This window comes from Anolis sagrei, chromosome 2 (assembly GCF_037176765.1).
Source record: "Anolis sagrei isolate rAnoSag1 chromosome 2, rAnoSag1.mat, whole genome shotgun sequence".
Lineage (NCBI taxonomy): Eukaryota > Metazoa > Chordata > Lepidosauria > Squamata > Dactyloidae > Anolis > Anolis sagrei.
The window spans coordinates 192,888,134-192,903,650 of record NC_090022.1 but is presented as its reverse complement, the minus strand read 5'-3'; the positions used below and the strand labels follow the sequence as shown (position 1 = coordinate 192,903,650).

At 42.8% G+C, this 15,517-nt stretch overlaps 1 protein-coding gene across 2 annotated transcripts in view; it reads left to right on the top strand.

The window, feature by feature from the left end:
- The first annotated feature begins 3,955 nt into the window (after positions 1–3,955).
- The window catches only part of SYN1 (synapsin I), a 169,488-nt gene continuing 157,926 nt past the window's right edge, over positions 3,956–15,517 (top strand). For both annotated transcript variants that reach the window (XM_060762795.2, XM_060762794.2), the window contains exon 1: positions 3,956–4,867. In XM_060762795.2, the coding sequence (XP_060618778.2) occupies positions 4,494–4,867 (374 nt within the window). In that variant the 5' untranslated portion in view covers positions 3,956–4,493. The remainder of the gene's footprint in view (positions 4,868–15,517) is intronic.

The following is a 15,517-nucleotide window of genomic DNA, read 5'->3' as shown; positions in this document are numbered from 1 at the left end:
ATCTCCCAGTCCAAGCACTCAAACCACAAGATCACAACAGGTTAAAATGTACCTTTTTCCAGTTAATGGGTTGAGTACTGCCTCATTGTGGTGGTGTCTCCTTCTCTAGAGGCTGGATGGCCATCTGTTGGTAGTGTTTTGATTATGTTTTCCTGCAAGGGTTGGCCTGGATGGTCCTTGTGGCTGCTTCCAACTACAATTCTATCAGCCAGCACGTCAACGACTTAAATCTAGAAATAGCTCTCTAAGATCTACAGAGACACTCGCTGGAACACTTCAGCAAGTGAGAGTCCAAAAGTGGCAGGCTCAAACCCAGCACCTCAACCAATGGCTGATACCAAATGAGAGACTCCCTCCTGGGCACACAGAAGACTGGGCGACTTGGAAGGCGCTGAACAGACTGCGCTCTGGCACCACGAGATGCAGAGCCAACCTTCAGAAATGGGGCTACAAAGTGGAATCCACGACATGCAAGTGTGGAGAAGAGCAAACCACTGACCACCTGCTGCAATGCAACCTGAGCCCTGCTACATGCACAATGGAGGACCTCCTTGTAGCAACACCGGAAGCACTCGAAGTGGCCAGATACTGGTCAAAGGACATTTAACCAACTACCAAACTCACAAGTTTTGTATTTGTCTGTTTGTTTGCTTTGTTCTGTTAGAAATGTAATATAATGGACTGGTTGCTCTGACACGACAAATAAATACTACAATTCTATGAACTAGCTAGAGACATCTGGTTTGTCCAGTACCATGGACAAAGATGCCACTCTCTTCAGCAATGAGGACTGTGCCTGTATCAACAAACCAATGATCTATTTACATCGTATTTTGTTCTCCAAGAAGAACAAGTCTTCCTTTCATTATTATCTTCACAGCATCCCTTTGAGGTGAATTAATATAATGTTGTAAGCTATCCCTTCCCACAGTCCTCTTTATTTTTAGGGGGCATTATCTTGAACAGATAATTATTTTTACAAAAGACATACACAACATGTATGCTTGAACACATACAGACACACGAGTCAACATAATTGCTTATGTTGTTTGGACAATAAGTTGATTGTAACAATGGGACTCTCACAATGAGTACTACCTTTTAGAAAGTAATCACTAATGTCTTTTAATCGTTGCTATTGTGAAATAAATGGGAGACAAAAACTAAATCAGAGCCTATCTCTTCGTGCATCATACAGTAGTTACTAATTTACCTTCTTACAGCTTTTTCTTAAAACAGAGTATAAATGCCAAATGTTGTAGGACTTCTCTTTGTGTCACTGCTTATGTAATGTGACTATCAAAAGAAAGTGAGTAAAGCCAAGCTTTATTTAAAAATCAGTATAAAAGAATAGATGAATTGATATATTTACAAGCATGAGAGGTTGTGCTTATTGAATCCAAGGTGCAGAGGTGAAGATAGATGTCTTAATTTACTGTTCTAATGAGTTGGGATAGATGAATTTGAAGATTTATGCCATAAAAATGACAATTTAAGACATCTGCCTTAAATTAAATTCTGCACTATTGGTTAAATAAACACAGTGTCCCGTGTTCACAGGCAGTACTTAGATACAGTTTATTGATATTCCACAGATGTATAAACCTCACTTGCCTAGTTTCCAACAGACCCCTTAACCTCTGAGGAGGCCTGCCATAGATGAGGGTGAAATGTCAGGAGAGAATGCTTCTGGAACATGGCCATTGTGTTTTTACGGTATTCCCTCTTTGTCTTTTGCACTTTAAGCAGTTTACTACTATTGACTTCCCTCAATGTTGGTTCTTGACTGCCTTTCACATAATCTACCATTGCATGTTTCTCATCTTCTGCCATTTGTTTCACTTGCAGAAGCCCTCTGCCTCCTGATTTTCTGGGCAGGTAAAGTCTGTCGACATTACTAAGCGGGTGTAATGAGTAGTGGATTGTCATCAGTTTTCTGATTTTCTGTCCAGATCAGCCAGCTCTGCTTGTGTCCAGTTCACAAATCTATCAGTATATCTAATGACAGGTATGGCCCAGGTGTTGATAGCCTTGATTGTATTTCCACCATTTAATTTGCTCTTCAAAACCTTTCTGACTCTTTGGCTATATTCTTTGCTGACCACATTTTTCACATGCCCATGCTTGATATTGTCCAACTCTAATATGCCCAGATATTTATTATTATTATTGTTGTTGTTGTTGTTATTATTATTTATACCCCGCCTTGCTCCCCATGGGGATTCATGGAGGCTAGCAATTCCACATGACAATGGCCCTGGAACCAAACCACAGCTGATACCAAGGGCCTGCTGCACATCATATTGTTGAATGTATCTTGATGTAATTGTCTCTATTGTTTCTGGCTGCCAATAGAATGTTTGTCTTATGTGTTGTAAACCGCCCTGAGTCCCTTTGGGTAGATAGGGTGGTACATAAATAGTTTTTTTTATTATTATCATCATGATGATGATACATTTCTTCCTGCTGCGTTTATCATTCTCTAGGTAAAATGTCATTATCCACACAGACCTTCTTGTCTCATAATTATCACACATTTTGTATCCTAACCTACTGCATCTGCATGTGGCTTGATAACTACATAGAAGCAGATAGGAAGGCTCTCCAAAGGGTCACCACTTCTGCACAGAGAATCATTGTTTGCCCTCTCCTCTCTTTGGAAGAGTTTTATGTGTAGGTCAGCAGCCTTAAAAAAACTCAGAGCAGGCACCCTCAAACTGTGGCCCTCCAGCTGTTTGAGCCTCCAACTCCCAGAATTCCTGACAATTGAACAAGCTGGAGGGCCGCAGTTTGAGGATGCCTGGCTCAGAGCATTCTTGGGGAGCCATCTCACCTGGCATATTCTTTTTTTATTGTTATTACCGTCTGGCAGATGGTACAGGGTGACAAAGACAAGCATAAACAGACCGAGAGATAGTTTTAACCTAGAGTCATAACTATATTGACTCCATGGCTTCGCATTGATGTGGCATTGTGGGCTGTGTGGTGGTGGTTGAATGTGGAGGGATGTGTGTTGTTTTTGTGGTGTATACTGGGAGGAGGGAGCAAGCTTGTTTTCTGCTGCCTTGGAGACTAGGACGTGGAACAATGGCTTCAAACGACAGAAAAGGAGATTCCACCTGAACATAAGGAAGAATTTCCTGACTGTGAGAGCTGTTCAGCAGTGGAACTCTCTGCCCCGGAGTGTGGTGGAGGCTCTTTCTTTGGAGACTTTTAAATGGAGGCTGGGTGGCCATCTGTCGGTGGTGCTTTGAAGGCGATTTTCCTGCTTCTTGGCAGAATGGGGTTGGACTAGATGGTCCAAGAGGTCTCTTCCAACTCTAGGATTCTAATTTCATTGAACAATGTACAAGGGTTGAATGAAAAGTAATGCCTCCACCTTCGTAACTCCTCAACGGATGGCAGTACTGGTATGCCGCAGGTACTGGCTTGTTCAGTACACTATCCTCTACAGTTCTCTTCTACAGTTCCATTTTGGTGGGAAGCCTTAGCATGCGACTTAAGCAACATGCAGTCATTGACAGCAGAAGGTGTCACCTTAACATCTTTAAACTTGGTCGCCCAATGACGCACCGTACTCACATCAACACAATCACCATAAAAAGCTCGCATTCTCTGATTAATCTCCTTTGGGGTGACACTTTTGGGGTGGAGGCATTACTTTTCATTCAACACTTGTACAACGACAATAAAGTTATTCTGTTCTATTCTTGTGTTATTCTATTTCTTGGCTCCTTGGGTGCGTGTGATCCTTCTGGGTGCAGTCCCTGCCTTTGTCCTTTCGGGAATTGCTTCTCCTTTGGGGCTCAAATGACACAAGCTGCTGTGCCTTTCAGCCCATATTTCCCATGGAAGCGCCATTAGAACTTGATGAGATCAATGACAGCGGCGCCATGACGTCAACACCAGCATCCTAGGCCGTGGCAACGCCAGCATTCGAGTCCAGCATCAGGAGCGGCATCAGCATCAGCATCAGCATCCTTCCTCCTTCCTTCGCTGTCCCTGCTGCATCCCTGCTGTTGGGTACCGGGCCGTACCATTCGAAAAGGAGGGGGGAGCTGAGAAGACCGCGGCTGAGCCGCTCCCCTATTCCTCTCCGCTCGTGGCCGCGCCCTGAATGCATTGAGTGTGGGAAGGGGCGCTACCACTTTAGCCGCAGAGGGGGGCGAGGGAAAGGACGCGGGCGAGCCCAACCGGCGGGGAGGGATTATCAGGGCAGGGCTGGCTGCCGACGAGCGCAGAAGGCGCCAGGACTCGGGAGGAGCCGCCTCGGGTTGGCTTTTCCTTCTGGGCAGAGCTTTCCTAAATAGTGTTTTCCTTAAGGAAGAGAAAGGGAGGCAGAAAGAGAGAGAGAGAGAGCTAAAGAGAGAGGCTTTTTCTCTGTCCTTTCGACGAGAGGGCATTCCTCTCAGGCAGACGTTCCCTGAGCAAGAAGAAGGCAGGGGCTTCTCCTCTTCCTCTTCCTCCTCCTCCTCCTCCTCTTTCCCGCCAAAATGAACTACCTGCGCCGCCGGCTCTCCGACAGCAACTTCATGGCCAACCTGCCCAACGGGTACATGACGGACCTGCAGCGCCCGCAGCCCCCGCCGCCCCCACCGCCCAGCGCCACCTCCCCGCCGCCCGGAAGCCTCTCCCCCGCCGACAGGCCCCCCGCCGCCGCCGCCCCCGTGGCCCCTACCGCCCCCAGCCCCGGACCCACATCAGGCGGAGGAGGAGGAGGAGGGGGCTTCTTCTCCTCGCTCTCCAACGCCGTCAAGCAGACCACCGCCGCCGCTGCCGCCACCTTCAGCGAGCAGGTCGGGGTCGGGGGCAGCGCCTCCGGGAAGAGCAAGGTCCTGCTCGTGGTCGACGAGCCCGGGACAGACTGGTGAGCCCTGCGCAGGAGGAGGGGGGGGGAGGAGGAGGAGGAGGAGGAGGAGGAAGGGAAAGAGTGGGCGCCCCCCCTGTCCATCCCTCAAGCCCTCCTTTTCCATCCGTCCCTTTCTGCTGATCCATTCGCCCTTCAACCCTTCTTTCCGCCTCTCGTTCCTCTCTTCTCTCCCTCAATCTATTTACCCATCCCTTTCTGCTCATCCATCTATCCCCTGCCCTTCTTCCCATCTTTTCTACACAGAGAGAAGTTGAGGGGAAATTAGATGAGCACAAATGGATGGATCTCTCTTCCTTCCATCTAGCCATTGCCTTCCTCCAATCAGTCCATCCTCTGCCCTCCTTCCCTTCTTTTCTACACAGAGAGAAGTTGGGGGGAAATTAGATGAGCACAAATGGATGGATCTCCCTTCCTCCCATCTAGCTATTGCCTTCTGCCAATCAATCCATCCTCTGCCATCCTTCCCTTCTTTTCTACACAGAGAGAAGTTGAGGGGAAATTAGATGAGCACAAATGGATGGATCTCCCTTCTAGCCATCGCCTTCTGCCAGTCAATCAATTCTCTGCCCTCCTTCCCTTCTTTTCAACACAGAGAGAAGTTGAGGGGAAATTAGATGACCACAAATGGATGGATCTCTTTTTCTTTCTTCTAGCCATTGCCTTCTGCCAATCAATCCATCCTCTGTCCCCCTTCCCTTCTTTTCTACACAGAGAAAATTAGATGAGTACAAATGGATGTATCTCCCTTCTAGCCATCCCCTTCTGCCAATCAATCCATCCTCTGCCCTCCTTCCCTTCTTTTCTACACCAAGAGAAGTTGAGGGGAAATTAGATGACCACAAATGGATGGATCTCTTTTTCTTCCTCCTAGCCACCCCCTTCTGCCAATCAATCCATCTTCTGCCCTCCATCCCTTCTTTTCTACACTGAGAGATTTGAGGGGAAACTAGATTAGCACAAATGGATGGATCTCCCTTCCTTCTAACCATCGCCTTCTGCCAATCAATCCATCTTCTGCCCTCCTTCCCTTCTTTTTCTACATCTCTCTCATCCTTTCTATCCATCCCTTTCTGCTAATCCATTCATCCTCTGCCCTCCATCCCTTCTTCTCTACATGTCTCTCTTCCTTCCTTCTGTCCATCCCTTTCTGCTAACCCATTCATCCCCTGCCCTCCTTCCCTTCTTTTCTGAACAGAGAGAAGTTGATTGGAAATTAGATTAGCACCAATTGATGGATCTCTCTTCCTTCCTTCTAGCCATCCCTTTCTGCTAATTCATCCATCCATCCCCTGCCCTCCTTCCCTTCATTTCTACATCTCTCTCTTCCTTCCTTTTATACAGAAAGAGAAGTTGAGGGGAAACTATATGAACACAAATGGATAGATCTCCCTTCCTTCCTTCCTTCCTTCCTTCCTTCCTTCCTTCCTTCCTTCTATCCATCCTTTTCTGCTAATCCATCCATATTCTGACCTTCTTCTCTTGTTTTCTATATCTCTCCCTTCTTTCCATCCCTTTCTGCTAATCCATCCACCCTCAAAGGTGGATGGATTCCTTAAGCAGGAAGTGGCCAAGCTTTGGAGCTGCAAGGCTATTCAATGTTAATCAAGGTGAGCTGTTGCAACATTCACACCTGCCTCAAGCAGACAAGAGTTCTTTCTCCCACCCTAAACATTTCACAGATATATAAACCCAATTTTCCTAGTTTCAAACAAATCTCACAACCTCTGAGGATGTCTGCCATAGATGTGGGAGAAATGTCAGGAACATGGCCATATAGCCTGAAAAACCCAGTGATTCTGGCTATGAAAGTCTTCAACAACACATCCATTCTCTGCGCTCCTTCCCCTCTTTTCTACATCTCTTCCTTCCTTCCTTTTATACAGAGAAAAGAAGTTGAGGGGAAACTAGATTAGCACAAATGGATGGATCTCTCTCCCTTCCTTCTATCCATCCCTTTCTGCTAATCCATCCATCATCTTCCCTCTTTCCCTTCTATTCTACATCTCTCTCTTCCTTCTTTCTATCCACCCCTTTCTACTAATCTATTCATCTTCAATCTTTTTCCCCTTATTTTTTTACCTCCCTCCCTTTCTACTAATCCATTCACCTTTCAACCCTTCTTTCCTTTCTTTCCACTCTTCCATCCTTTTTATCGATTTATCTGTCATTTTTTGCTAATCCGTTCATCCTCAGTCCTTCTTCCCTTATTTTCTACCTCCCTTCCTCCTTCCCTTTTTGCTATAAATAAACATAATAACAATCAATTCATCTTTTACCCTTTGTTTTTCCTTCTTTCTACCCATCCCTTTTTGCTAATCCATTCACCCTTCAACCCTTCTTCCCATCTTTCTTCCACTCTTCTCTCCCTCTGTTTCTGCTAATCCATTAATCCTCTAGCCATTCTTCCTTTTTTCCCTTCTTTCCTTCCATCCATCAATCCATCCATTCCTTTCTGTTAATCCATTCATTCTTCAACCCTCCTTCCCACCTTTCCTTTCACTCTCCCATACATCCATTAATCCTTCAACTATTCCCCCTCCCTCTGTTCCTTCCATCCATCCATTTGTGCTAATCTAGTTTTCTCTCTGCTCCCTCTTTCCCTGCCTCCCTCACTTTCTATTCTACGTCTGTCTCTCCCTTCCATCCATTTATCCATCAATTTGTGCTAATCTTGTTTCCCCTCAGCTTCTTCTCTCTCTGATCTCCTTCCTTATTTCCTTTCTCCATCTATCCATCCATTTGTGTTAATCTAGTTTCTCCTCAACTCCTTCTCTCTCTGCTTTCTTTCTTTCTTTCTTTCTTTCTTTCCTTTCTCCATCCATTTGTGCTAATCCACTCACCCTCCAAACCTCCTTCCTGTCTTTCCTCCTATCCTTCAATCTTCCCTCTCTCCTTTTCTTCTTTCCTTTCTCCCCTGTACATTAATCCACCCTTCCTGCCATCCATTTGTGCTAATAAATAATCCATTCATCCCTCAACCCTTCCTTCCATCCCCCTCCCTTCCATCCATTCCTCCACCTATGCATCCCTCCATTTGTGCTGACCCATTCATCACTTAATCTTCCCCCCTTCTATGTCTTTCCCCACCTCAAGTGAGTCAATAACATTAATATCTTCTTTTGACCCCCTTCACCTCCCCTCTTGCCAGTTTTTGCTCCCAAATTCAAACAGATGATGATGATGATGATGATGGCCAGTTTTCCCAAACTACTTGCATATTGTTGGACAGCTTTCTCCAAATTTCTGTGATAAAATGATTTTGAGCTGCTAACAGATCCATCCATCTATGCTCGATGTTATCCTTTTGTCGTAATGAATAAGTCAGATAGCTGTCCTTTTCCATCTCCTTCCCTCTTCCCATTCCTTTCAGTCCTTTTTTTAAATACTGAAGTTTAAAAATTCATTAAAATTTACAAAGATGAGAAACAAAGAAAAAGAAGAAACTGAAATGAAATAAAAGTTCATGAGTAGAGTGTAGAAATAAAGAGAGGGAAAACACCCCCAGAAAAACAAGTGACTTCCCATCCTCCTTTCATTGGTTATATATGCATTCATGCCTCTCACCAAATTATCCACACAATCATTTTCTTTCAACACCCTATTTTTTCTAATAATCAAGTTTTTTGCTTTCTTTGTTTTAGTAAAAAGTGTAGAAGAGGCTACTAGTCTTTGAGCAATGTCTCTACTGACCTTTCCAACATCAAAATAGACAATTGTCCATTTTGGCTAAATCTGTTATTTGCATTAGCCATCTCTCCATTGTAGGCAGTGTTGAATTCTGTCCTATTCTACCCCACCTCTCCCCCGCTCTTGTTATTAACCCTATGATTAATTGCATTCCTTCCTCCTGATCTTCCTTCCTCCTGCTTTCCCCAGGATGAAGGACTTCACCATCTCTTCCTTCCACCTGTGTCCAGCTGTGTTCCTCTCCTTAAATTAATTTCTCTGTCTGAGCTAATACTCAGACTGACAGCTCATCGGCATAATCTTTTTCGCCATGTCTCATTTTGGGATTTTTATTTCATGCTCTTTAGGTGTCTGTGCTAAGAATCTGTCTTCAGTTTGGCAGGACTGAGGAAGATGCAAAAAAAGGTTGCGTGTGGATACAGTGTGTGTGTGACAGGTCCTAGATTGACAGTGATGTACATCAGGTGGTTTTCCTGTTCCATGAATTTGTGCAAAGGGTATTTATTTACTTGCATGTTAGAAGTATTTTTGGACTACTTTTCATTTGCAGACACTATAGGATACATAGATAGATGGATGGATGGAGGGAGGGAGGGAGGGAGGGAGGGAGGGAAGGAGAGAAATGTAGTAGCGTAAGCACTGGGCTGTGATTCTGGAGATCAGAGTGTGAATGCCCATTGGGTCATGGAAACCTATACACAAACAAGGAGTACTGACTGTATAATTATATATAGACTATACACCTGCAACTCACACTGTAAATGAAAGCCTCAAGTTCAGCTCAGGGACATTGATCTCAGTACTGTTGTTTGTCCACAGTTTGAGCAGACCCACTGAATCGATGGGAGTTACCAGATTTACCATTCAGGAATTGATTCTATATGTCTCTTCTAGTGGGGATTTTTTTTTCTATGTCAGGAGTGACTTGAGAAACTGCAAATTGCTTCTGGTGTGAGAGAACTGGTCATCTGCAAGAACATTGCCCAGGGGGCGCCCAGATGTGTTACCATCTTGTGGGAGGCTTCTCTCATGTCCCCACATGGGAAGCTGGAGCTGACACATGGGAGCTCACCCCAGATTCAAACCTCTGACCTTTCAGTCAGCAGTCCTGTCAGCACAAAGGCTTAACCCATTGTGCCACCAGGGACTCATTCTAGTTGGAATGATGCAATAGGATGGAGGCCATTGACTACCAGTTCACCACAAAGAGGCAAAATGCCTTCTGTAGGATGGGAAGATAAATTGAGATATTATCAGGTGAAACAGCAATATATGCTGTCACTGTTGAAGAGCTGATTCTAGGACTTTTCGAATGCTTCTCTTTGAAAAAAAAATGTCTGCAAGGGCTTCCAGAGATACTAGCTCTTGCACTGTAGCTCAAACCAGTGGTAGGTTGATAAGTATAAATGCAACCTAGCCTTTTATTGCTAACTTAGGTTGGCTGGTCTTCCTCTCTTCTTCCCAGTTCAGCAATGAGATGCGTGTACATGTATTCATCTTCAGGTCACCTGTCGACTTATGACAAACCTATGAATTACTTAGAGGTGGCTTTGCCATTTCCAGACTTTTGAGTTATTAAAGAGGACACAGAGGAATTGGATGGGGTGTGGGTAAAATCATTGATGCCCTTCCTCCTCCTCCTCCTCCTCCTTCCTTAATGAAAAATAAAGGCAAGAGTCAATATCTTTATTACTTTCACAAAGTCTTGATATAATAGTTCAGTTCTTTCATTCAAATATGCGGACAGAGAGTCCCCTTACAATGTTCATCAGAACAAAAAGCGGGATTGTAGCTACTGCATACTTTAATTTTAGTCCAAACATATCAGTAATCTGTGACTCCCTAATTAAACACTGAATGCTCATCAGCCAGATCCACCTGACTGCATATTGGTTAGCAATCTTTTTTTTTTTTTTTGCTCTAATATACCTTCAGTGAGAATCTCCTCCACTGTCTTAATAGGTTTAGGCTATCTTTGTGTTTGGCTCTGAACCCTAACTTCCCACTGTCATTCCTTTCTTTGTTGTGTCATTTCCCCTTCATGTAGTTTTGAGACCAACTCAGGCCTGCAGATTCATTGATGGTTTGTCCTTTAGATCCCCAGAATTCAATAAGCAAATATGGTTTCTCTACAGGAGCATTAAAGCCTGTATAAAATCCACATTAAACTGGATTATATGGCAGGTTAGACTCATAATCCAGTTTAATGCAGATATTGTAGATTATCTGCCTCAATATTCCGGGTTATATAGCTGTGTGGAAGGGCCCTGAGAGTTATTATTTAGAAGACACAGTCCCTTGAAGTTTTAAGACTTTTCCTAGACTTGGACACCGTTGGGAATAGAGGTGTAACTAAAACAACTGGATCAAGCCAATCAGTTTTGTCTCTCCTGCAGATGGTGTCTATTTTCTGTCTCCTCTGTCCTTGTCATGGTAGTGACAGGAAGTGAGAAATGATGACTTGTGAGGAATTTAGAGATATCTTTTTAACCACTTTGGATGAGAAAAGTGTAGCTAAATGAACAGCCTGCCCAATACATTTTGATGTCTGAAGGAAGACAGGATGGCATCCTCCTGCATGCCACACAGAGAAGCTAACTAGACTGGCAGTTATGGAAATGATATATTATTCTCTACCACACTTCAGGGCAGTAGGCTAGCTAAGGGTTCAGGACAGAGCAGAAGTAACACCCAAACATCTGTCCTCCTGAGGCAGCTGCCTCATTCTGCCTAATGGCAAGGTCAGCCCGGACAGAAAAGTAACAAAAGATGAGAACTTTAGTTCATCCACTGCATTTGGAGTCAGCCCTTGTGTGTGGTGTTTGATCCTGTCCTTCATATGAAATGAACAACACACACACACACACACACACACACACACACACACACACACACAGAGTTTAAAATAAATAGGGATTATACAAAAATGCAGCACTCTTACTGATCATTGCAACTGAATGCTTTAGGATATGTTTTCATGGCCCTCTGTATAACTGGATTACAAAATGAACTAGGCAAATTTGTGGAGGAAGGCAGCTATTAACACAGTGCCAGCACATTCAACTATGTGTGTCTGTTTGTGTTTTATATGGAGAAATCAACCTGAGTCGGTTGATCTATCAGAGAATCCAGAAGTCTTCCCACTGCATCAAAAACTCTGACAATTAAAATGGTGCTTTGTGATTTTATGATGAGTGAAACAATGACTGTGTGAATTAGGATATGAAGTACAACACTCATCTTCCTGGATTTGTCATGGAAATGCTAAATAGCAAGCCAGTGGAAATGAACAACTTCTGGTGGAAGTGTATTGTAGAATCATGCTGGGGGAACTGGAAAATAGCCTGGACGGTTCAGGACCAGACTATTTGGCTGACCACATCCCCTTGTACAAACATGCGTGGGCCCTGAGATCTTCAGGAGAGGCCCTTCTCTCAGTCCCACCTCCATCTCAAGCATCGTCAGTGGGAATGAGAGAGCGGGCCTTCCTTCTCAGTGGCTGCCCCTCGAACTTCCTTCCCAGGGAAGCCAGTATGGCCCCCGCCCTGCTATCCTTCCAGAAGCAGGCTAAAACCTTTCTATTCTGACAGGCATTTAAAGATGGAGGTGTTTAAGATCTAGTCAGGTGATGCTGTAGTTTTTAACTTTGAATATATTTTGATGGGTTTCAACAATGAATTTTTAAAGTGCTGTTTTTGTTTAATTCTGTTTTAATGGTTGCATATTTTAATGCTTTTATGTCAAGCTGCTTTTAGTCCCCTTTGGGGAGACAAAGTGGAGTATAAATAAATATAATAATATGCCTAGAGAGAACATACTTTTTCATGGGTAAATGAAACTGTTGGTACCAGTCCTGTGACTATGGAGGTTGTACTGTATATCCTAATGACTGGAAAGGGGCAAGTGGAAATGGATGAGCATATGCTCTGTTCTATACTTCCTCTGAAATTATAAAATGTAATATTGGGTAGGACAGATTATTAGTTTAGCACACAAAGATATTCCCCCTTTTATAGGTGGCCCATGTCCATTTAGTAACCCTGCCCATTGGTTTTGTTGAACCTCCACTGACGGTACAAAGAAATGGGTTTTTAATAATAATAATAATAATAATAATAATAATAATAATCCTTTATTTATACCCCGCTAACAGGACTCGGTGCAGCTTACAAGAGGCAGAGGCCCAGCACATCAATAAAACAACAGCATAACAAATACATCAATAAATAAACTCATGAACTCATAAAACAAAACAATAAACATTAAAAGACTAGCAGTAAACATTAGACAATAACACCACAACGCATTTAAAACTATAAATCTTTTTATCTTTAATGTGTTTTAGCATATTTTTTGTATTTTGTGATGTTTTTTAGTTGTTATTTTGTCTATTAAGTTTATAAGGTTGTGTTATATTGTCGAATGTGTTATTTTAATGTAATTGTATGGTTTCTTTCTAGCAATTGAATATTTGTCTTACATGTTGGAAACTGCCCTGAGTCCCTTTGGGGAGATAGGGCAGTATACAAATAACATTTGTTTGTTTGTTTATTTATTTATTATATCCAAAAAACAAATTTATAGCATTCTTATTCACCACCAGAACTGGATTAAGATTTGCTGAGGCCATAAACTTACATTGAAGGGACTAAACTTACATTGAGGGGACTATTCCCTTAAATGTATTATTCTAACAAGTAGGTAAAATTAGAACTTCATTTCTTTAAAAATAATCATGGACTCATACAATCTTAGAGCTCAAGGTGGAGGCAAGGGGCATCTACTCCAGTTCCCTGTTGTGTAGGAAGATGCCCTCCCAAGCTCAATTTAAAGTCCTCCAAAGTCCACCACCTTCCTTGGCAAACTATCCCACTGTTGAAAAAGCTCTTACAGTAAAAGAAAATGGCTATCATGTCATCTCTGTCTTCATATCAGTTCCCTAAATAATTTCTCATCCTTGAGCATTCTCATCATCTGTGGTCTTAATCTGAGGCCTTCAGCTCACACTGAAAATGACTCCTGGAGTCTTAACATAATCACGGGTTAGGAAAGCTGGGAATTGCTATCTGAAGATATCTCAAAATCTATCCAATTTCTAACCTGCCACCGCCCAAAGTTTCTGCTTTCTTAGTTTGTGCTGAAAGCTGGCACCATCCAAGCATCTTCATATCTCTGTTGCCCACCGGTAGCTACATCTTGCAATATCAGTCAAAGCTTCCCAGGCACTTAAAGCCTTTGAATTATACATAGAGCTAGATTCCCCAGGCAAGGGAAGAACCTTTGCTTTTTTAAAAAACCAACAATACCCAGATCTTTCCAACCACGGTAGAGTCACTCTGGTTTGCCACCTCAGCAGTCTTCAATGATCCCTGAGGTCACTGGCCAGAGCAAAAATAACCTTATTAAAACTAACATTGCTGCCTGTTCATAATTTTTATAGACTGTTCTTATTTCAAGAACTGCATTGTCAATAAACAGGCAGCCAATTATGGACTGAGCCACTGCCCATATTTTGTGCCTTGGTGCGCTAAAAGGACAAATTAGACCCTCAGCAGCATTTTTTAAAAAAGTTATTTCATTTTTTAACACTTGGGGCTCCTAAAGGAAGCTGTACTACCTAAAAGCAGCAAAAAGCCACTCCTAGCATCTGAGTAATGTGGCAGGCTAAAGAAAAATATAAGTAAAGCTGTTTAATATTTTATGAATCTCTAAAACTTAAATGGCTTTTTTCTTGTGAGCTCTAGCGAGGCTCCAGTGACTTTTGCTTGACAAATGACGCTCTTCATTTGTCTCATATAAGCAGAATCTAGGCAAGTTACTTTTTTGGAACTAGCGTTCACTAGCAATGTTAACTGTGGCATTCTAATTTGATGGCCTTTGACTAACTAATAACATTCTAGGATATTACCATTTCAAATTCGGCAAAGCTGCCCTCTGTTATGAATGTTAAGTGATGTACTTGAGGACATATTGCATCAAAATATACATTTGGCCATACACGGTGTGTGAGAGAGAAATGAAGGGTGCACCCACACTGTAGCATTAAATCAGTTTGATTCCACTTTAACTGTTGTGTTTCTGTGCTTTGGAATCATGGGAGTTGTAGTTTGGTGACACATCAGCACTCTTGGGCAGAGAAGATTAAAAATCTTGTAAAAGTACAACTTTCATATTTCCATAGCATTGAGCCACAGTAGCTGAAGTGGCACCCAACTACATTTATTGTATAGTGTAGATGCACCATAGGAGTCCTTCCAAACTACTGTTATTCTTCTTTAGCCACCATGACTCCAGCTTATTTTATCCTGGGTATCTGCAATTTCGAGAAGGGTAGACAGAGTGCTCGTGCCTCTTCAAACTACAGAAAGTCCTCAAGTTACTAACAAGATACGTCATGTAGGTTTGTTCTTAAGTTGAATTTGTTTGTAAGTTGGAACAGGTAGATTTTTTAAGTGTAACTCCATATATATATATAGAGAGAGAGAGAGAGAGAGAGAGAGAGCGCATAGGATACCAAAGGGAAGGATTAACACACTTGAAGTGTTTGTTTTGCCATCTGTGTTCCTGTTCAGATGATTTCACCTCACTTTCTGTCCCTGTGACATTTGATTTTGAAAAAAAAGGCTTATGGTGGAAACAAGGATTGGTGATTAAGCTTCAGTGATGGCACCTTTGTTCCATGGAAGCTTTTTCAGGAATGAATTTCCCTTCTGAGGGGTACATTTTGCTCACTTCAGCCCTTTCTACACTGCCATATAAAATCTAGATTATCTGCTTTGAATTTGATTATAAAGCAGTGTAGACTCATATAATCCAATTCAAAGCAGCTAATGTGGATTATCTGCTTTGATGATCTGGATTATATGGCAGTGTAGAAGGGGCCTTCCTCTTGTCTCACCCCAGTTCTTAATTATGAGTTGTTTGTAAGTTGGATGTTTGTAACTCGGGGACAGCTATACA